We start from the raw sequence: 24248 nt of genomic DNA, 5'->3' as shown, positions 1-24248 counted from the left end.
CAAAAACATGGTTAACAGCTTGGTCTGGCCCTAGATTCTGAATACATATACTGTATGAAGTGCAAGTGCTGCCGATAATCACATTAGTCCACAGTACTTCATTCCTCCTATGGATATAACAAACGTGTTATTCAGCCCTGCAGCACCATAAAACCAGATTTTATTTCGGGGACTCATTCTGCATCATGATGGCAGCAGAAACTCCTAGACTTCGTAAAGAAATACAGGATGCCTCAACCACTTCATACGTAAACACGACCACAGCAAACTCTATTAAAAGCTGTAAAAACTGTAAGGATTCGACTGCAAATAAATGGAAATTCTCAGGCAGCACCTGCTGTCCTAGTAGCCAATCCCTGTCTCTCCCACAGAAAAGCTGGCAAGGCAGATAGATTCATTTTGAGAACCAGACACAGCCTGTCAGCTATCAATAAGCAATCCTGACTTACAATAATAAGCTGCATTTCTTTAATCAGCTTCATTTGTGTCTGAGTCAAGTGTTATTCATTTGCAAGTACTGCTCTCTCCCAGCTGTATTTACATGGACATACACTCTGCATATTGTTTCCACACTCTCAAGACATTCTTAATCAATCCTTAAGTCCCTAGACAAGTTTGCCCCAACTATATGTGAGATGATAGTCTATAAGCCAGCTTTATATAATACAGCATTAATACTAGAAATAGCCATAATTCAATGTACAAATTGGCACACAACTCATCAGTCATAAAACACATCTTTATGTGTATCACAGATACCCAAGAGCCCACTCTGTCTGAGGGGAAAATTGTTTTCATTAGAAGTACTCGAAGACAAAAGTAACACAGAGTTGGACTGCAATCAGGTAAGCACTACCTACAAAGCCTCAAATTATCTTTGATACGTACATATAGATACCAATGTATAGTACATTACTCTTTATATGTTATGGGTATTTATGGCATTTCATGAACAATTTAAAAGATTTTTTGTTAATTATTAACTTGATGGATCAAACATCTCTATTTGTACATATTTCAGGGGGAAGGTAAGCGTTTACTTATCTGTTCAGCTTACAGCCATTGAAGCAGGTAAGTATTTTAGAAATATTTAACACTTCCTCATGCAACAAGTTTGCCAACGAATACAGGTGGATTTACAAATAAGTTATTCCCTTAATAACAAAAATCATTTATTTCAGAACGGAGTACAGCTTATCTTAACAGACTTTTTCTGCTGTCAAAAGGAACATTTAATGATTCCAGAGCATTATATCCCCTATCAGGCAGTCCATAAATTTTAATTCAAGAACTCTGAAATTGCAAAAAATAAAAAACATTAAAATCACTTGAACTCTGTCTGTCTATACTTCAGTAATTAAAATTCTTTTCCACGTCACAATCAAATATTACTATAACTATTCTTCCCTTCTGCTAGCATATTAGAAATGTTCTTTAAAAATGGGGGGACCAGGAAGGATGTCACTCGATAATAACTTGTATTTTATGCTTAGCATCTACCTGTTTCAGATTACTGACAAATTAGTACATAAGCTTTCCAAAATACGCATCAGAAAAGCTGACCTGCACCACAGATATTTACTCTTTCTAAATCCAACATTAAAATATGTATTTACTGCTAACATCGTATTAATTTCTGGTTTCATTCTAAAAATATTTTATTTCAAATAAGACTATAAGGCAAGCAGGTTATGTTACTCTCCAAAAAGAAGCAAACTGGTCATACAGATTTTATTACTGATACGCATCTGACAAAATGACACCTTAATGTTAACATGGCTTTCCTCTGCATTATCAAACAAAAATCATGCAAAGAAAATGTTGATTAAGCTGTTATAAGAAGCTGATAATCAAAGTAACCTTTCCCTGACCCACATTAGGATATGAAAACCCAGCAACAGAAGGCACTTTGGCTAGAATCTAACCTATTTTCTCTCTAAAGCTGCAGGAGTAGCTGTAGAAGTTCAGAAGTGAAAAACCTTTGGCTAAAACAAATGCAGGTAATGTAATTCTACATCTCCCCAGTGCAAAAAATAAAAACTAAAAAATTGCTCACAAGAGGATTCTGAACATTTCTTATAGCTTAAAACCTGCAAATCTTGCAGTAATCAGACTAAAATTTGAAGTGAACTTAGGAGTTCAAGAGTTAAAAGCTAAGGTCTTTAAGAACTTCACAAGAAAGCTTTTTTCCTTTTTGAATTTTAATTTAAGCACATTATTAGCACAACAATCGTTGTATGCAACATAAATATTTACTATACACTCAGGCAAAAAGCATCCCAACTTTAAATTACTCACATTTTATGAATTCCCAGATCAGACTTTTTTTCCTAATACATATGTATAATCCATACAGCTGTATTCACAATGACCCGGCTAACAGCATGCAAACTGACAAAGGATATTAGAAAAGCAGCAGAATAAAGCTCAAGTTATTCTTGCTACCCTTCCCCCACTAAGCATTTTACCCTTTATCTTCCTTTATGCTTACCATGCCCTCAAAGCCAACTCTGTAAAGGTTTTTAGCACCATTGTCCCAAAGAACGTATGCTGCACTGTGCGGACTTGACGCGCTCCAATCTTGGATTTCAGTTACCTATTTAAAAGTAAGAAATCATTGGTATAACAAAGATTCAGAAAAACTACTGGAACTTAAAATCTTATTGATCCCTTCACATAAATAAAACAGCTCTGCTGAATTTCATCAAACATTTCTTGTAACTCTTCATAACTGCTATTAGAACCATTCCCTAGGTGTCTTAATAAAATAGTAGTCTGTATATGTACACTATATGTATATGTTCATAGGCCTATTTTTCTTTATATATATAATATATATATATATAGTAGATAACCTTACTAAAGTACAGAACAAAAATTGTATTATGATCCCCTGACAAATTCTTACTAGAAAGTGTTTCAGTAAGGAAAAGAGAATGACAAATTTTGTTTAACCTACATTAGCCAAGTGGCAGAATACTGTGAAGAAACAAGGTTTTATTTACAGAGCCAATCTGTTCAACAACAGGACAAAAGAAGGGAAGTGAAAAGGACTTTCCTTGACGTTTCTGAAATCATGAGGCCATGCAGCAAATTCTCAAAACACTTCTATTACTCAAAGAATTAACTTCCAGTTTGCCTTTATGTACCTTTATTTTAAAACTGTTTCTGTTCTTTTCTGTATTCCTAGTTTATATCCATCTTGAAAACACTTCACACACAATTCCATTTTATGCATATCTCACTCATTCTAGTTTAGCCCATAAAATCAACACAAGTACCTTGTTTAGCAAATATCAAAATATCCCACACAATTCAGAGCAAAGGGTAAAGAATCAAGTTGAAAATAAACTATATGTGAATATCTCAAAGATATTTAAATTTATTATTTCCTCTGAATAAAATCCAAAATGAAATGCTCAGAAGTCCAAGACTGTAATTAATAATAGCCCATGTACAGTAATAAAAGACATCGCCTATCTTACTTGCCCTGCTTAAGTTCATACTTAAAACAAACTTTCCTTAGTTCCAGGTAAGTTTAGGTTGTTGCAAATCACAACATCTGCAAGTTTTTCACATCATTCAGTGCAATCCAATTCTCCAGTCATTTTTTTTTTTTTTAAATTATAAATGGTGTCAAAAAACTCATTATGTCCAGTAATGTAGCATACACAACCAGAACTTGCAAAGTTCTCACATTAAATTGAGATAGTCTCTATAATAATCTAATTAAAAACAAATCTACGGTGTAAGCACTTAAAACCAAGACAAATGTGATGACTCAGAAGCAATCAGACCACACAGTGCAGTAGTGACCAGTAAAGGCTATGCTTGAGAGGTCTATTTTCATACCAGCTCTAGTAATGCTGAGATAAATAAACTCAAATCTTAAAGCCTGTCATAGGCAGAACAGCAAAGACAAATATATGGTAGTTTAAAAATTTCACACTGGAACTGTAAAAATGTGAATTTCAATGAACTGGCCATGTTACACGCTCCCTCCTTTTTTAAGTGCTTAGGCATTATAGAGTAGGATTCAGAAATGACTAACTATGGTGCTATTTGTACTCTTCAGTTAGAAAGGCCACCAAGCTCATTACATTACTACACAGAAAAGCAACTTTTTATTAAAGACAGTTGTGGTTTTTTGTTTGTTTTTGTTTTTACCTTTCCCCTACGCCCATTGCCACCATCTTGATCTTCCCATTGCCAGTCAACTCCTCGCACCACTCTGGCACCTGCAAAGATTCCTCTTGCTGTAATTTTCTTTGATTTACGGCGAGACTCCAGCAATACCCTGAAGTTATTAAAAACAAAACAAAAAAAAAAACAAAACCACCCAAAAATGTCAAGATAATAAAGAAAGTTCAAGATGAATCTTTGGGAGTGGGAAAAGAGATCATCTTGAATAAAATAACTAAACAAATGCAGATCTCAGTATGTGAATCATCAACAAATTTGCAATTTGAACAGCAGTCCATAAGACAAAAAGCTATCATGTTACTAAGTATGTTTTATCATATGCTTAGAACTAGCTTTTAATTCTGCTAATTTCTTCCCCAAGCTTCCCACTACCAAACTGCGATTAGCTGCATACTAGCTGTACTCATATTAAATATGATTAAAATCAGCAAAGAAACAGACTTGAACAACACAATCCTATTTGTCTCTGACGCACATGAGGCATTACATTTCTGCAATTATTCAGAATTGTACCAAGTAAAGGAACTACATTTTTTCCCCTTCCTATGCCTCAGACATTTTTTACATACTACAGATTGCTTATCGTGGCAAACGTCATTCGATATATCAGCATTTATTTTTCAGTCTTGTGTTTGTAATAACAAGCTGTTTTCCTAAAGTAAAACTCCTCTCTGCCTCAGACTTAGATGGACATGAAGTACATAAGACCAAACAGAAGAGCTGATGGCCCTAACAACAGAAAAGATATTCTCCTGCATTTTAAGTCATCTGAAAAGCCACCAGTCTGTGTGAAATTTGACTTCTTATTTCATGCCACAACAATGCTGCCAGACAAAAGTATTTTTCAGCTGAAATTTGAATGCTTCCTGACTCCTTCACTCTAACACCCTCCTGCTCAACTTTTAAGATCCAGCAGATGGCAGACAAGAAAAAAGTTAGACTGCTATAATCAGTGCAAAGAACACATTAAAATCTTAGGAATTTGTATCTAAGTAATATTAAATGGCAAAAGATATTAGAAGGATATGTTATTTACAGTAACCTTTTAAAAATCTCAACATCTATGAAATTGAGACAAAAAACATATTACTTCAGTATGCACTTGAATTTGTTGAACCTTCTGAGGTTCACCTGGGCCCACTGCTCGAGCCTCTATCTCCAAAACTATCCTTCACACACCAGAATGGACCCTCAAAAACCAGAGGAAACTTCAGCTAAAAAAAAAAAATTTAAAAAAAAAAAAAAAAAAAGAAATTAAAAAGAAAAAAGGTCTGGCAAGTGTGTCTCAAAAGCAATGAAGCAATGAGTTTTGTTTTGGGTTTAGACAGAAGTAAAGCAGACCTGTATTTTGCTACTTAGTCTTTGCAAATCATATTAAGCCAGAACTTTCTACTCTTGATTCCAAGTTTTAAGACTTCTCTACACCAGAATACTGTAACTCAGATACTAAGCTCATGCTACTTGGTAACTAGGCACACCAGCATGAATCTCCAAAAAACAGTAGCTACTTTTTGATTAAGCGGTTGGCCTGGACATTTTTGCCATAGCTGAACTTCAAGGCAAATGTCTGAGAACATAAACAGAGTCCCTGCAAGACGCTTAATGAGAATTCAGTCTGTGTGCTCCAACCACACCCCTCAACTGTAAAATTGCTGATAGAAGCAAAGTACTGAATCACAGCATATTTGTAAACCTACTTCATCAAGAAGAAAGGAAAAAATGGATTTAAGGAGAGAATACTTTGGAGAGCTACAACACTTAGTTGTTACTCAGTACTTTAATGCAGCTCTTGAAGTATTTAGTATCAGGCAATTACGCTGTTCTCACTTAACCAATATAAATTATTACAGAAAGGGGCTCTGGATCTAAATGAGTAATTTAAAGTCAAAGAATATAAGAACAGGTGTGTGAGAATAAAACAAGTGCCATTTCTATCCCTACAGATATCCCTACTGTAAACAGCCATAAATTTGAGTGTAGGAAGTTCCACACCAATATGCAAAGGAACTTCTTTACAGTAAGGGTGACAAGGTGCTGGAAGAGGGCCCAGGGAGGTTGTGGAGTCTACATCTCTGGAGATATTCAGAAAGTGCCTGGACGCCTACCTGTGCAGCCTGCTGTAATGGGACTGCTTTGCAGGGAAACTGGACTCTATGATCTCTGGAGGTCCCTTCCAACCCCTACAATTCTGTGATTCTATAGAACTCGAGGAAACTTAGTTAACAGACACTTAAGAAAAGAACATTATAAACAAGATGTTGTGTAGAATAACCCTTTGTCATGGTTCTATGTTTTTGTTTTTGTCTTTTCTTATTTCAGCATTCCACATCAAAACATCATGTAGTGTGAGGGGCATTGAAGTGTCACTGCCCCAATCCCAGGTACCTATCCCTGTACATTACAGCAGTCACGGGATCTGGCCCTTCCGGGTGGGGGGGGGTGCTCTCTTGCTGCCTTGCAGTGGGTGCTGGAGGTGCTTTCCTAGCCGTTCCAAGCTTTCCAGGTTTGAATCGGTCCCGGGAACTCTCTCTCTCTCATCTTGTCTGATTTATTAATCTCAATTTCAATTAAATTGTATATATTGTTGTTATCTTGCATTCCAATATTATAGTAAAATAAGTTTTCCTCCATAGATTGTTGCCGCTGCTCTTTTCCTCCCTTCCTTCCTTCCCATTTTTTGTGGGACTGGGGGGGGGGGGGGGAGGGCAGAGGCCTGTCGCCCCTGTCACGGACATAGATTGATCTAGTCAACTCTGTGACACCCTTCACAATCTCTTCTCTCTGCTTTTTGTACTGAATAGTTTAAGGAGTTCAATTTATTTTTTTTTCTTTTGTCTCCAGATCCATCTGTGCCTCATAGCCCACAAGAGAGAAACTCTCCCTCAATCTAATCTGCTTTTTGAACCTAAAGTGACATTCAGATTCAGGAACTCATTGACAAGTCATATTGTGATTATACATTGAGCAAAGATAACAGTCTTTGTTTTAAACCTGCTAATTAATAACACAAGAGCTGGAAGCATACAGTGAGGTTAAAGAAACTGAGTAATTGCATCCAAACTTCTTTCTCTATTCTTCCTAAACTTCCATGTTCTCCAACCTCCAGAGATCTGTTTTATCCTCACAAAGAGGCAGAACCAGTAACAGAATCCAATTCTTAAGACAGTGTTTTATCTAAGCCAAGTTTCAATAACCGAACCTGCAGTTACAGAAGTTCACCACTATTAACTGTTCCTTATTTAATTTCGTTAATTTAATTTTCGACAAAAAGTTATGTTTTACCTTTCACTTCCTGGTGTGGTAATTCTGTAAAAACGATGCCTTAAGTGATGCTTGTCCCCATGATAACAAACTGTGCACAAGTCGTAATTCGTACATTCAGCACATTTCCATCGGATGCCAATGATTGGTTGCTGTCGACACGTGTCACACATAGTGCCATCATGCTTGATACCTGGCAAAAAAAAAAAAAGTCAACACTGCTGCATCACCATACAGATTTGTAATCACCACTGCAATCTGAAAATATACATTAAAAAGTCAATAAAACCATACAAATGAGGGGAAAGGAGTGACTTCACCTCATATCTCCAGCTGTCAGCCTGTTCCTGAAATGCTCTTTTTTTCCCTCATCTCTCAAATTCTAAGAGATGCTTCTTTATTGCAGCAATACAAGTACTCAATACAAGATTATCTTAGGAGAATGAAAATGAGGGATCCTTTAACAGGTTAAAAAGCTAGGAAAGTGCATATCGAAACATACAGGATATCTGGAATTTTATTTCTATCAACAAAACAACACAACAAAGACAGCAAAGTTCAACTGCGTATAAGAATTTCAAGAACACTCTTTGTATAGTGGACAAGTGTTCATCTCTATGCTTTACCTATAGGAAGAAGTCAGTGACAGCTCTCCGAGAGAGCCTAACTTCAGGAAATGTGCTACCATTTTTGAAGCATTCTCCTGTAGTGTATTTAGCTTTCTGAAGGAGAGCAGACTAGATGTAATGCACAGGCATACACTCTTCCCAGCCTTCCACCACAAAAGGCAGGTTCTCAGGTCCACTGACTCTTACAGCATTGCAAAGACCCTTAAGAAAGGCAGAGGACTGTTGGAGAGGGTCCAAAGGAGAGTCACAAAAATTACCAGGGGACTGGAGTACCTCTCCTATGAAGTCAGGCTGAGGGAGCCAGGCTTGTTCAGCCTGGAGAAAAGAAGGCTACAGGGTGACCTCATTGCAGCCTTTCAGTACCTAAAGCAAGCCTACAAACAGGAGGGGAATCAACTTTTTACAAGGGTAGATAACAGCAGGATAAGGGGAAATGGTTTTAAGTTGAAGGAGGGAAGATTTAGGTTGGATGTCAGGGGGAAGTTCTTTACTGAGAGAGTGGTGAGGTGCTGCAGGTTGCCCAAAAAGGCTGTGGATGCCCCGTCCCTGGAGGTGTTCAAAGCCAGGTTGGATGGGGCCCTGGGCAGCCTGGTCTGGTATTAAATGTGGAGGTTGGTGGCCCTGCATGTGGCAGGGGGGTTGGAGATTATTCATGATCCTTGACATCCCTTCCAACCCTGGCCATTCTGTGATTCTGAATGAGCAGACAAAGTGATCAGCTATGCACATTTTCAGTCCATGTATAGCAAATACAGTGAAGCAGCATTACATTAAAAAAGTAACAAAAATCAAACTCTGGAGCTTTGGAGAAACCTGAGCAATAGAAGGGACAAGCAACAAGCACCGTCAATCAGTATGTAGCACAAATTAAAAATGAGCTCTAAAGGTACAGAGGAACATGACATCTTCCCCATTACTCACCTTTAAAAAAAAGCCACCAAAAAACAAGTCTATGACATTAATGAGAAAAGAAAATGGTTTTCATCCCCTCCAGAAGGGATGCTTTTGAAAAGGACAGCCATGTTAGCTACAAACCTATTAGTCATTTGTGCCCAAAGGATGAGCCATCTGCAATGAAGAAAAATCAGCAGCAGGAAAAGCAAAACTGAAGGAAATGCCTTTTTGTCTGACTGTTTCACAGAATCATGCAATGGCTGAGGTTAGAAGTAGCCTCTGGAGACTGCGTAGTCAAACCTCTGCAAAATTCCTGCAGCCCTTTGGTTTGACTTGGCTGATGAGCCAGTAAAACAGAGGTTTTACATCACATTCCAGGTGCAGCCTGTAAGGAAGGATCAACTCCCTCAGCATGCTGGCAGCACCTGAAGTGCCACCAGTACTGCAAGGCCAAACAGACACGCTGCTGGTTCCTGGGCATTTTGCCATCCATCAGGAACCCCCAGGACCCTTCTTGAACCACAGATTTCCAGCCAGTTGTCCCCTAATACATACCCTGCAGGGATTATTCCTCCCCTTTCTGAATTACATGAGATTCCTGCCAGCCTGTCGACATCCCTCCAAATAATCTTTTGGTGTATCTCATGCATCATTTCTCCTAATCAAGAAAGTTTCTCACTTCATCATCTTCAAGCCTTTTGTTTAAAAAAAAAAAAATTAAAACAAACAAACAAAAAAAAAAAAAAACCTCACTTATTTAGGAAGATTTCCAGCCTCATGATTACAGATTTTTCAGATACACTAAAATAGAAGAGTAAGGCTGAAAAGGGCAACGCTTTTGGAGCAAAGGCTGCACAGTGTTATAAAGATGGAAGCAGTATTTTGGGGCAGCTGAAGATAGATAGCCTTTAGAAACAGCAACTACCCTGAAGTTGCTGACATTAGGCTAAATGATCACTGTAACTGCTGGAGCAGTTCATGGCTCAGGCAGCATCCATACCTTGACCACGAATTCCATGCTAAAGTTTTGCAGGCCTGGCACAGACAGCTCCTGTAATTCATGACATTATTTGCTGACCCCAACTCCAGACAACACAACTTTTGTACCATGATAATTACCTACAACTATCCTTCTACATTTGGAAGTACTTAATGCCTGGTAACATCGTTACCATCTAAACATCTAAAAATTTTCTTACAAAGCAAGAGCTCTGAATCATCCATGCTTATATCACACTCCCAAACCACTGATGACCTTTTCCACAACACGGAGGGTCAGGGAAGCTAACTTCCTTGGTTCTGTACACTAAGATTTTGACACCTGGTATAAGTGTGTACTTAGGACAACTGTCTCTCTGCTACAAAGCATACTGGACCACTACACTATTTTTGGTAGCCTTCAAGAGCAGATGCATTCAGAAAGCTGGAACCAATTACCACTTTGTTGTCCTGCTTAAAGAGTCTTACCAGGTATAAGCCTTGGCCTTGTAGGGCTGAGTGGCAGCACTTGGAGTTTTAGAAAATGGATTGCTAAATTGGTATTTCAAAAAAGAAACAGAGCAGCTGTGCATATTTGGAATTTTTTAATAGCTGCTGAACTTCAGGGAAGACAGTTTGCCAAGCATTACATTTACTCTGGATGTAAAAGGACTAAGTAATTGGATGCCTGCAGGATTCTTAAATTGGTCCAAGCAGCAGGAAAAGGGAGAAAAAGAGGAATATAAGTAGGAGTCCTGTAATAAAGAACCATACTATCTCATGGTACAGGTAAATAAAAGCTAACCATTTCAAGACACTGAAGCTAAGGTGACTTCCTTAAGAATGAACAAGAAAAAAATGACTGACTCAGAAGTCATTTGACTACAGCATCTGGGACTTGAAAAAGAACAGTACCTATCTGTATTTGGAGTCTGTGACTGAGGTCACATTTTTAATCTCACAGACTCCCAAACAGCATCCTGATAGGAACTTCCTTTATTCAGCCATTCCCTGATACACAATTCCAGCAGCAACACCCACTTTGGTATGCAGAATCACAGACGGTTTGGGTTGGAAGGTACCTTTAAGATCACCTAGTTCCAACCCCCTGCTACAGACAGGGACACCTCTCACTAGACCAGGTTGCTCATAGCCTCAGCCAGCTTCACCTGACCATGCTGCTCCATTCTCTTAATTATGCCAGCAAAAGGGTTTGCGAGGTGAAGCTGCAAACTGAGTCAGGAAACATACCCAGCTGAAACACAGCCAGGAGGAAAAGTATCCAGCTGAATTGGTTTCCCAACCCTGTTCCTTTTGGTGCTACACAACACCGCTGGCATAACAAAGCACGCATTGCAGGGCAGGAGCAGGCAAGTAATCCTGTTACAGGATGTTTCACCAATGCATTAGAGATCCGGAGGGAGAAGTGGCTTTGAATGCTTCCGGCAACAGTGGACAAAGAGGCAGTTCTAACTTCACCTACTAAAAAGAAAGCCGAAACAAAGTGCTACTACCACCTATAAAATGCAATAACTAAACTTTACTCGTGTCACTAACACAAAAGTACTACTTTAGAATACACTATTGATCTAAGAAGACTGAAATATTAATGTAACTTGAATGAGATAGAAAAGAAGTACATGAGTGTGGTGGGCTGACCTCAGCCAGCTGCTGTACACCCACCTATCACTCCCCTTCTTCAACAGGACAGGGATAGAAAGTGAGATGAAAAAGCTTACGAGCGGAAATAAAGAAAGCGAGATCAACAACCAACTGCCAAGAGGGGAAATAAAACTTTGGACGCAACTTTGGGAAAATCTCATTTACTGCTTACCAAAAATAGAGTGATATGATGAGAAAAAATGATAACAACACCTACTTCCTATGCCCCTCCTATTCCCAGGCTCAACTTCACGCCTTTGTTCCCAACCCCTGTACCTCCTTTCCTCCATCTTCAGGTGGGGCAGCTGAGTGGGGTCAGTCAGTGCACAACAACCCCTATTGCAACTCCCCTTTTGCTGCTCCCCTGCTACAGCCAGGTCCTGTCCGTGAGCAGCAGCTTCCTGCTGGGTGCATCCACCTGCCCTCCATGGGCTGCAGGGCAATACCTGCTTCACCGTGCTCTCAGCTGGAGCTGCAGGGGAATCCAGGTCTGTGCCCACACCTAGGGCTCCTCCTCGCACGTCTCTGGCCTTGGTGGTCAAATCAAATTGAAAAGGATCTAATCACCAAAACTCACTGCTAAGATGTTACTTTAGACTGGCTCTAGTCTAGCCCAACAGACCGAATGCTCAGCAGCGTTAGTCTTACCCAAAAAATAAATCACTCTGCACACTCTACAACTACCCTGCAATACAAAAGGAAGTGCAGCAGAAACAACTGGCAGGGTGCATCAAGTGTAGGCACTGAAGCTGAACTGAAATTCTGACCAAAATGCGAGCTGCAGCAATCAAAATGCTTCTGCTCTTCAAAACAAAGGCTATTTAAGAAAGGTTAAGAACTGCAAATTGTATGAAGTTCACATTTAGGAGTTTTCATTTTCCAGCTCTTCCCTGGATTGCCTGGGCAACATCTCCTCTGTTGCTACTTATTAATACAATTAATGTAAGAGATTTTACAGCCTTTATCTATGTGCTTTTAAAACCTACGGTTGCTCTTAAAGTTATGAAGTGTAACAAAAGCATTGCTGTTCAAATCAGTTGCTCCTTGAATTTGTTACAAAGCTCTCTTCTGTACCAACCACACATTCAAATGTGGCAATACGTAACTGCACCCCCTCCCTCCCCTCCAAAAAAAAACAAAAACCAAAACGTTTTAGCACTAAAAGTAAGATTGACAAGAAGTATCACTGTTACACACAGCAGAAGCTGATAGCAATTCCAATCAGTTTTCAGAACCAACAAAATCTGGTTACCAAGGGACTTGTGGATCTCTACAGAACTGCTAAGAAGGTGGAATCCTTTCACATAAGGACAATACTGCCATCAGGCAAGAGAAACCATAAACTACAAAGAGATGCTCTGTTCTCCCCATTCTTTCACTCCATATATTTTTGACACAATGGTGAGACTGGAAACAACGGATTCTTAGAGATTAACCAAATTCTACCAAAACACACAAACAAAACTCATCTATAAAGTGCTGGATTTGGCAGCAGCCAGACTTGCCATAGCATGTGTCCTGTCTCACAAGATAGAGGAGCAGGGAGGATTATTGTGCAGGAGACATGGGGAAAGGGCAGGCAGAACAAAGGACAGGCTCACACAAACAGGCTTCACAAGGACCCTTGCTCATCCAACTACTAGAATTTTAGCTGAGGGGTTCTGTAAATACTGACAAGCAGCCACTGTGCAAAATCAATACAACCATACTTAAGTGCCTAAATTGAAACCTAAAAAAACAAGTCAATACTTCAGGTAAATCATCCAAGATGCTCTGCTTTTTAAGATGTTCCACGCAGCTCTCCAGGTTACAGCAAAATATTTGTGCAGGTACAGAAAACCATTCAGACTTTCAGGTTACACCTGAATTGTTAATACAGGCAGAGTGCAGCACACAGCTGCCGAGTTGCACACACACTCACTCTAACTGAAGGATAATTTTGCATCGGCATTTCATTTCCTGATCCCAGCTCCACCACCACCTCCCCTTATTCAAACACAATTGAGTACATGCCATATGCAGGAAAATTACATTGTTACTTTGAACCAAAAGTATAAAAGAGGAAACGGATGACGAACACATTTTTGCCTAGGCCTTGTAGAACTAATCTTCAGAAAGAGCACAAACACACACAGTTCTGCAATGGCCACAAGTATTATGTTAACAGTCGGAGGTACTCTTTGCAAGCACGCTACTGTAGTCTTCATCTTTGGCAAGAGTCTGCCTCCTCTCCTAAATAAACAGCGCAGTTCTACACATCTAATATTGCTTACTTTGAGATAAAACTGTAGTTTTGTGTCAGACAATTTCAAACTTACCTTTTCTTTCCTTTCCCACAACACAATTGAACAAAGGTACTCTCAAGACTCTCCTCGAAGTTTCTTTTTTTTTTTTTTGCATTTTTTGGCAGATTCTTAGTTTAATAAATCCTCTCAAATACTTTACCTTGCTTAAATAAATGCTGGCCAATGGAAATACGATCACTAATGGGCTGCTAACACAGCTACCTTGGTAGTGATCACTGAAAAAACAACATTCATTACTCAGACAAGTGCATCTAGAACAAACAGCCCAGAAGAGATCCTTCACATGAAACACTGACCAGATTTTCATGAAAATAGTCCTAAAATGTTAATACTAACAGCTTAAAGTTGCACAAGAAGTTAACAGTACTTGCAGCACTGATGACAGTCTGCAGTCGTTACAAAGCAAGAACAGCACTACATTACTGAGTCTACGAAATATTGTTCTGGTATAAACCAAACATATGTACCTGCATATACATGTATCAAAACTCAGGGTCTTGCTTGTTTTAAATTAGAATGAGCTCCATTCATCGCTTCCACAAGCCCATGGATTCCTGATGCATCACCACTGTTTCTGAAAACACATGCCTCAAACTCACCAAAGCAACTACTCTGGCTGCAAGGACTGCTTTTAAGAACCTATAATCAAGTCAGGTTTTGAATGCTTAAGAACTCTAGACCAACAATTTAACTTTGCTTCCTACTGCTCTTTTTTTTTTTTTTTTTTTCCTTTGCTGTAAACTTAAAACCATGTTATGATTGTAAAAGAGCTTTTTTTTTTTTTTAAGCATTAAACTATGAGATATGCTTGATTCAACACTCTGATATAAATTATCAGCAAACTAAGAACATCTCATAACGCCCCCTCACCTGCACCATGGTTAATGTTATGGTTATAAACCTCTGCCAACCAACTCCACAACTCCTGCTGTGACTTAGATCAAAATTGTTTAAATGACCCCAGCAACAGAATCGAGTTATCATCCCATGTCAGAGTCCCTTATACTAAACAATGGACAGTCACTACTGTGGAAAAAAAAAAAAAAAAAACACAAAAAGATAGAAAACTAAAGGGAAGCAATTTGGAAGAATACAAAATGGATCCAGTAGTAAAAACCAGATTGCAGCCCAAACTGACAGCATTCTAACCCCACGAGCTTTCAAATCAGACTACAGCGCTTTCTTTTTACTGCTTTACAGATTTTTACTCTTTCCATCTTCAGGGAACCGTGACCTGAAAAGCAAGTCCCTCTAGAAAATAGCAACCTGGGTAGTTCCAAGTAGCAGTTCTGTAAGGATAGTGAACTCAGTGGCCAAAAACCTGGAGAATATTGCTTGCAAAGCCTGAATATTTTTTTAATTTTCCCCAAAACAATATATGCATGAAGCATAAATTAAAACTCTGATACAGAACTATAAGCATAACTGAATATTCAGGACATAAAACTGAGCACTACAGGAATATCGGGATATAAAATGATTATTATTAAGCTTACACTTCCAGATACAGTTAACTGCAATATCAACTTTTAAGTAAGTCAGGCAGAGCTGCAATAATGAGCACGCAAAGCTCATATTCAGCCCTCATGCATACATTTCAGCTGTAAGCAGAAGCAGCCCCACTGGTTTCCACAAGACGTCAAAGGCAGGTAAAGTCTCAAAGCATAAACATCTACAAGACAAGGATCCCCAACCAGAAGGACGACTTCCAAAAGCCATCTCCAGCTGAAGCTTTAATAGCATCTCCCCTTCAAAACAACAACAAAGCACAACCACGAAGCAAGGGGAGGAGAAGCTACCCAGGCAGAGAAGCACAAAATCCATCTCAAAGGCTCACTATGAAAGACCTACGTGGGGTTTCTTAGGAAGATTTTTCTAATTAGAATTAATTAAATGAGTCTGTCTATTCCGAAGCCTGCTGGCTCCAACTCAACCCTGTAACTAACTGCCCCTCCTGCAATATCACACACAACTGGTTCAAAGTCGGCCTCTGCTCGCCACTGCATTCTGAATCAGGGATGTTACAAGAACACGATGTCCGAGCACCCCAACAAACAGCATCAATCACCCCGTTATTGAGGGGCTTCTCCTGGGAAACGCCCACTGCATTTCACATCGAACCGAACCATTCTGGAGTTCTCACTGCAGAGAGAAGGGAACGCTTCAGTGCCGCATCATGCCAGCACAGACCTAAACCCATTGTCCGATCCGAATTTATAAACGTAAACAAGGGGCAGACGAGGAATTAAAGGAAGAAATGCACGGTTTTTCTTTTTCCCAGTACCTCCACCCTTCATGTCTGCCGACACACCGAGCAGACACGGCGCTGGTCACAGGACAAAGCGGCGTTCCCACCACTCGTACACACACCGGCTCCGACACCCGCCCCGACGAAGGCCCGCCGCCCCAACCCAGCTCACCGGTGGGCGCGCTGTCCAGGATGCGGAGGTCGTAGGCCCCAGAGCAGCGGTAGTTGGCGGCGGTGCCGTTGTCCCACACCACCACCACCTCCTCGGGGCTCTCGAAGCTGCGCACGGTGCCCACGTGGCCCTCGCCGCCGTCCTGTTTCCCCCACTTCCAGTCAGGGCCGCGCACCACGCGGGCCCCGACGCCTTCCACCATCACGCGGTTGTTCCTCGAGCTGCTCATCCCGCCGGCGCCGCGCGGGCCCGGCCGGCGGGGCGGCCCCGGGGGGACGCCGATGGGGTCGGGAGCGCGGCGGGAGGCCGCGGGCCGCCGCCGCGCCGAGAGAGGCGATCCCGACGCGACGCCGGGCAAAAGCCGCGGCTGCCAGGCAGAGGCCTGCGGGCCGCTCTCCTCCCGCCTGCGGGCCGCCCGCCGCCGGCCCGCGACCGCCGCTACATCCGGGGACTGCGGCCGCGACGGCGGCGGCACCAGGGAGACCGGCGGCGGCCGGCAGCCCCCGCCTCCCCGCCTGCGCATGCGCTCCGCACTGGCGCCGCTGCGCAACTGCGGGGTGACGCTGCTCGAGCGCCCCCTGCCCTGTGGCTCCTGCGCCGTGAGGTGATTTGGCGGCAGCAATGAGTGGAGGGGGGGGGGTGTCTCGTCCGGGCTGCCGCATCTCGCTCTTCCCTCTGTAATCTTAAACAGAATGCTGTCCTTCATTCGAAACATTGTTTTTCTTTCCCCCTCTGTGTTCTTTGACAACTTCTTGAAGGCGTCCACTTAAAAGGACGGGCGCATCTGCGCCAGGCAAAAGAGTGCTTTTTCAGTCAGCAGGGAAATGGCTACAAAAAGGCAGCCCAGCTACTCTTGTATCCTGAGCATTTGTACCGTTTTTATGCTTCTTTCCACTTCCGTGGGTATTCATACGGTTAGAAGAGTCCACGAGATCGTTTCCTGGCTTCTTTCGTGACCATTCTAACACATCTTATAGAAGAACACCATAATACAAATAGCCACCACATCTCTCCTATCACCTATCCCTTCCAAACCCTGAACTAAAGTTAAAAAATGCCTCCTCAACACAAAGTTTGGCCCTGGCAATAGGCACTGCCAAGCAGCATCTGACTGCTACTTCTACAGCGACTGCTGCTTTTACACTATGCCAACCAGTACCCCCCCAGGGAAGCATGCAATTGTCAGGCAGCTTGGGTTTCTGGCAGATACTTCTCCCCATAAAGAAGCAGCCCGCAGCTCATTCTAGCTTTTAGATTTGGTATGTGGAATTAGAACTAAACACGTACACATGACAGAATCTCCGAGGAATTCTGGATATTTCTTGATCTAACAAAGGTTCTATGTGGGATCTATCTTGGACAAATCTACCACATTATGCTTTTCCAGGCTTTGATAGTTATTGGCAAGTATAAGATTCATGTGTATCTAAGCATAAGTAGGAGCACATTTTTATCACTCTTTGATAGGACTGAATAAAAAAGGCTTTCTGCAACCAGGGTATGTGTGCCAGGAAAACAAACAGAGTCTGAGACGAGAAGTAGTGACAAGTCTCCTGCAGAGAACCTGAAGAATTCACCTGTCACATTTATTTTTCCAAGAATGGCATCTTCTACAGCATAGGCCTTAAGCAGGATGCTGCTGCAGTTCAGCAGCAATGCATGTGTGCAGGTGTAATCCTGGAGCTTCTTCTAATGATCCTTCTTTGACTACATTTGCACCTCTATACCAGTAGTCCCTGCCTCTCCTTCTACTCACCTGCTTTTTTTCAGTTACAGGATTTACTTGCTAAAAAAAAAAAAAAAAAAAAGAACAGAATCTGTAAAGGTACCTGACTTACCACAGAAGAGGTTTAGACACATGAACACAGATACTGGCCTCTATGGGCTGAAGGTGAGTGCTCCCCTGACAGCTAAGAGGGAGTTCTCCGTATGTTCAAAATACAGAGGCTGTGTCATTTTGTTGGTGTTGTCAAAATATTTTAGAATCATACAGGGTATCATCTATCTGTACACCTGCTTGATGTGTAACCAAACAGTAAGGAAAAAAACGTTTTTAGTTTGTGGATCTTCTCTCCAAAACAGATTTCAAAATAACAAGTAGAAACCAGTTTTGAATGGAGGTTTAAAAAGATACAGCAGAGAATGGAGAAGGATATAGCTTTGGTGAAAAATTTATCTTTCAAGCAATGTTGGTTGGATGTTAGTGTTCCTATCTAATATTTTTCTAATATCAGCCACTGAAACGTGTATCAGCATGGAAATTAGCACTGCAGTGATATGCAAAATAAGCTAACTGAGTAAACACCTAAAGGATTTTTTGAGACTCATGGAAAGAAAAAGATACAAGAACCAGAATGTAAGCAGCAAAAGCAAAAAGGGACTCTGAAAAGAACCCAAAGCAAAGCTAGAAATAAATGACTCGGAAAGGGTACAAAGAAGATGGAGATGCCACAGAACATTGAACATGATTGATGTATTATGGCAAGGAAAATGACAGATACAATATTTTTGGGTATGTATACACATTTTGTTTAGACTTGGAAAGTAATACAGTAAGAACTATTTTACTTTCCAATAGGAAAAAAAAAAAAAAAAAAAAAGAGAGAGAGAAAAAAAAACCCTCTTGTTAGCTTAGAGCATTTCTCAGGCAGAGAGGATTTGTTGGTTGGTTGGTTTGTTATACAGATAAATGCATGTGGCATTTTAAGTTGCCTCTAACAAATCTTTGGTCCCAGAGCTCACCAGCTGAAGGCCTTACTTACCAGAACAGTGCTGCTATGAATAATCACTGCTGCCTCTGTGGTGAGGTAGAGCTCAGTTTGAACACCTCCAATGGTCATGACAGAGCAGCTGGACCACAGGCTAGCAGAAGGAAATCCACACTGCTCTAGGCATATTTGACTGTAATTACAAAGACTTCCTAATATGCATTCAGTGCAGGAATCTTGATGCACAGAAAGAGCTACAGAACTAGTTCTCTTCTGGCTACCAAAAATTACACATATTGCTGAGTCACACCATCCTCCAGCTGGTGATTATGGTCTTTCCCACTGCTTCCTGCCATTTTAGAGCAATCCAACAAGGCGCCATGCAAGAAGACCTCTGGTTTATTCAGAATTCAGCATTATGCATAACCTAATGACATCCCTTTAAATTCCTTGTTATTCTTGGAGAGCATATGGCCCTTTTGTAAGTGCAGCTGTTACCCTCACAGAGAGCACGACAAACCTCACAGAGCCACAGGAAACAGGACCTTGGTGGTCAGCCAGCCCATGAGCCTGTTCAAAGACATTCTGGAGGGCTGCTTGTCTGAACTCTGCCCCATTGTCCTGTGAGTCTGCAAAATGTCATGCTACATCAGAGAATCTTAATATTAGTGTTTCCATGTATTGAAGACAGACTTTGATACAAGCTTTTCTGGACTGTCCTGCTTGACTACAGCTGATTTTAATTCTCTGCTTTCCCCAAAAGGTTATTTTTCAATCCAGGTTTTTTTCTGGTGGAGGGAAAAAAAGAAGCATTAGGAAAAGTCATTAGGAATAAGTAAGCAACTGCCTTGATTTTATTAAAATATGCGTACTCTTCAATGTGAAACTCACTTGACAAACCCTGGAAGATAGATGGAAATATTTGCAAACTAAGTGAAAAGCTGCTTTACTGGGAAGTTTTGCCCCAAAATGTCATTTAAGAAAGTATGTAAACAACTTCCACAGAAACCTATGGTCTGATAAACTTGCCACACATTTTTTGAAGTGAATAGAAAGAAAAAGGAGTTGTCCATCTGTATCCTCTAATGGACATATTCTAGACTCTGACGAATGAGTGATTAACATCAGGCCACATCTTGTTTGTCTAGGTTTTGTAGGGGAAAAAACCACCAATTCCTCAGCCTCTGCTGCCATCACATGGCTGTGTATTGTCCCCCATTAACGCACCTATCCTGTTTTCTGTCACATTGTATCTCCATGCAATTTCTTTCCCGGTTTTCAGAAATGACGTAAGTGATATTGGTTTTTTTCCAAGTTTCTGCAGATTAAATTATTTTTACTGGCAGATAGTGAGCAAGCTGTCATACAGCAGAACTAGCAGTTTTGGTGGGTTTGGTGTTTGCCTTATGCTATGCTAAGAATGCTTATTATGCTACCCCTATGAATGTGTTAATTACAACATATATAATAACTGCCAATGTCAGTGCCACTGTTTCTTTCCATAACAAGTTCTATCAGCTGTTCTCTTCTAGGAAAAACAACTGAGCAGAAATTATAAATAAATTACTTCATTTTCATACTGTGAACTAATTCCTTGGAGACCTGCTAAAAAGAATGAAATGTCCCAGTATCTAAGATCTCGCCATTCTGGAAAGCTAAACAAACTTCAAAAAAAAAAAAAACAAAAAACCCACAACATTTTAGGATGAAGAAGGGTATTTTTCCCTGAAATAATTATCCCAGAATCTTCTCCCTTGGATAACTTTGTCAGGCTGAAATATTGTGATAAACAAAACAAAACAAAACACCACACCTGAGAAAGAATACAAAGCGTAAAAGTATGTACTTGTGTCTGTTACAAATCCTCCTACATCAGTACACCTCAGCAGATTAAAGAGCACATTCCTACCTGACACTCTGAATGTTTAGCCCGCAGTTGTAGGCCACCCAGCTGGAAGGCAGTCTGGTAGAAAAGGACACCTGGGAGTCCTGGCAAACACCAAGTTGAACATGAGCCAGCTCCGTTTCCTTGCAACAAAGAAGGCTGATGGTGTCCTAGGTTGTATTTGTCAAAGTACCACCAGCAGATTCTGTAATTGCTGTAATCCTTCCACTCTTCTCAGTGCTGGTGAGGCCAGGCCTGAAATACTGGATCCAGTTCTGAGCTCCCCAGTATGAGAGACATGGACACATTGGAGAGAGTCCTCAAAGCGGCCCAGAAATGATAAGATGGCTGGAATACCTCTCCTGAGAGGAGAGGCTGGGAGAGCCAGACAGTTCAGTCTGGAAAAGAAAAAGCTCAGGGGATCTCATCAATGTCCATAAACACCTGAAAGGTGAGTGTGAGAGGATAAAGGACAAGAGGCAATTGGCACAAAGCGGCACACAGCAGTCTAGCACTAGCACAGGTTGCCCAGAGAGGCTGTGGGATTTCCTCCTTGAAAATCTTCAGGAGCCTCCCGGACTTGGTGGTCCTAAGCAACCTCCTCTGTGTCCCTGCTTGAACAAAGGCTGGGCCAGACGGACCCAGAGGTCTCTTCCAACCTTAACCATTTTGTGAGTCTGTCCTATTTTTAAACGGACAGGAAAATAAACTGTCTTCATGGGTGATTTTTGTCAAGATCAATTAGTCATGTCCTTAGTCAAACATGTATAGGGCCTTCTTTTATTATGAAGGATTTCAATGTGCACACTGCAATGTCTGAAAGATTATTTAAGCACTGAGTAATATATATGTTCAATAATCTGCTAAAGCAATATCAAACATGGAGAACTAAAGGAGAATCTAAACATTGTATGTTTTATCCTAAGTCCCAGTCACAACATAATATAATCCTAAATTCCAGTAAGATATCCATCACACTCCATCAGATCTGTTGAATTCTCTATTTAATAAAAATACTGCTAGAAAGTTTCAAGAATAATAAAAAAAAAAAAAAGCTGTTGCTAAACATACATATATAAAGTATTTTTAAAACACACCTAATTTAAGATTGCGTCTACTGCTAATAAATAACTTTAATTTATCATGCTAAAGAAAAATCTAAGGAATTATCTAAAGGAAAAAGGGCCATTGGACATATCTGTGAGTCTACTGAATTCAGATGGATCCATAGTACAGTTGTGAACAGAACAAGAGTTTACCAAGTATGTACGGTAGTTCTTTTACATTACTATAAAATACTCTAAAATGCTTTGATTTTGTGTTTGAAATTTAAAAATGCAATTTTTTATCAATTTTAAAGTGTATATAAAGGAATTAAAATAAGTAAACAAAATAGAAAACATTTTATCTTAAGCTACAAAAAAGATGCCTTGGGGCCAGGAGAAAATTTAAACTCTACTGCACTCTTAGAAAAAAATCTCAAGTTTTGTAGCAGCTTTTGATAATTAAATTCTTTTTTTTTTTTTTCATTAAAAATGTTAAGAAAAATGTCCTCAAAGTATTTCCTTGCTTTATACTGAATTCAGTTTATTTTACAGTTTCACATTCTCAGTTTTCAGCATGCCATGAATTATCATCATTGATTTCTGAACAATCAGTTTGAACTTAATTCACATTTCTGACAGCTGCATAACTACAGCCCTGTGTTTAGCAGTTCATCAGCCGTATTCAAATGTAGGAAATTGATTTCATGCAGAGCAAATCCCACATAAGGCTGTCCAAGGGAGAAGAGTATCAGGCAGCCTTCATGTTGCAACAGCTGTTGACGGTATCTTCAACCACCTAAACAGAGAGTGAAACAGTGCTAAGTTATGTAGTTACATTTGTGCTCAGGATACCAGCTCTACCTTGCTGAACTGGAATTCTCACCCTTTAATAGAAGGGATGATAGTTAATGGAAAGCTGAATCGAATGATACAAAGCATAGCATTCCCTTTGAATCTTATGTTTCTTCTAGCTTTGATGGATAGAAAGGACTGAGGAACATTCCCTGAAGGAGCAAAGAAAGGCAGCGCGACAGAAAAAGATCTGGCAGTGTGAGAAAGTGAAGATAATGGCCTAAGTAGCAAAGTTCAGGAAAGGGGCAAATTGAAACAGCTATTCCTAATGCCACGGTCATTCATTTCTTTAGTTATTTTTTTGTGAACACCAAGGATACAGACATATACACAGCTGGCTCTTTCCTTCAAAACCTAAAGTGCTTCTAACATATATGGACTTTACCACTTCACTACTTGAATCACACTTTAAGGAAAGAAAAACTTGTCATACGCATGAAGGCCTGAGAAATGCTGAGTTGAACTTTTCAAACATGTTTTTCTTCTTTCATTCCCCTGCTGATAATAAATATCTGGAACGGTGAATACCATCTTTCCTGCACTGATGGGAAAGTTCTCACATAGTTTAGACACAAATAAGGAGCTTTTAATGTATTCTCCAAACAGGTCAAGCTGATACAAAAAAATATTTTTTTCCATTTTGCTTGATGAGAGGTAAACAAATGTTAATAAATAAATAAATAAATAAAAAATCCTCACATTTAAAACCCTGAGGCAAAATGTCACCTGTTTTCTCACAACTAGGCTGTACCACCTACTGGAACCCGTTCCAAAAGTGGGGCTACAGAGAACTCTGCTGGGATCAACTTGCAATTGTAAGGATGTAACAGCTCCTCCAACTCCAGATGGTCACAGAGTCACCTCTCTTAAAAAAAAATAAAAAGATAGAATACCACTAATGTAACTTCCTAGTTAATAAATAAATAAAAAAATAGATACAAATCAAGCTATGACTCACTCATTTCTTCTGTAAATTATTATCTATTGCTTAAACAAACTAAATCGGGACACAGTGTGAAAGAACAACTCCATGCCCTTTCCCTTCTGCCTAATCTTTATAATTCATTACAAGCTGATTTGATTCAAGAATATTAGTAAGCACTGGAGAGCATAGGGCAAATAGCAAGCATCTGAGAACGCAGGACTCTGTTCCTTTGAAAGGAAAATACAGTAAGATTTCAAAGCGCTGTGTTGATCACCTGTTTTCTCCACACACACACTATTTGCAGTCACTAAACTACTTGGAAGCGGTTGTAGCATGAACAGGATACAGTATTTTCTTTGTCAGCTCTGCAAAATCTGTCATAGGTCAAAAGATAAGTATTTGAATACTTGAAAGTAACACTGGAATTGGATGGTGTATAACCAAGATGTTATAATTGCAATATAATCAAAAGAGTAAGG

General features: G+C 40.2%; 1 protein-coding gene across 3 annotated transcripts in view; it reads right to left on the bottom strand.

Annotated features, from left to right (window-relative positions):
* Positions 1 to 16582, bottom strand: part of MIB1 (MIB E3 ubiquitin protein ligase 1) — a 72243-nt gene extending 55661 nt beyond the window's left edge. For all 3 annotated transcript variants that reach the window (XM_042870045.1, XM_042870046.1, XM_042870047.1), the window contains exons 1-4: positions 16354 to 16582; positions 7486 to 7657; positions 4168 to 4297; positions 2492 to 2596 (exon numbers count right to left, since the gene is read on the bottom strand). In XM_042870045.1, coding sequence (XP_042725979.1) covers positions 2492 to 2596; positions 4168 to 4297; positions 7486 to 7657; positions 16354 to 16582 — 636 coding nt within the window. The remainder of the gene's footprint in view (positions 1 to 2491; positions 2597 to 4167; positions 4298 to 7485; positions 7658 to 16353) is intronic.
* Between the last annotated feature and the right edge of the window lie 7666 nt (positions 16583 to 24248).

The sequence above is a fragment of the Lagopus leucura genome, unplaced genomic scaffold, assembly GCF_019238085.1.
Source record: "Lagopus leucura isolate 7727_CA_CO unplaced genomic scaffold, USGS_WTPT01 Super-Scaffold_100002, whole genome shotgun sequence".
NCBI lineage: Eukaryota > Metazoa > Chordata > Aves > Galliformes > Phasianidae > Lagopus > Lagopus leucura.
Note: the sequence above shows the minus strand (reverse complement) of the source record. Positions and strands in the feature narration are given on the sequence as shown.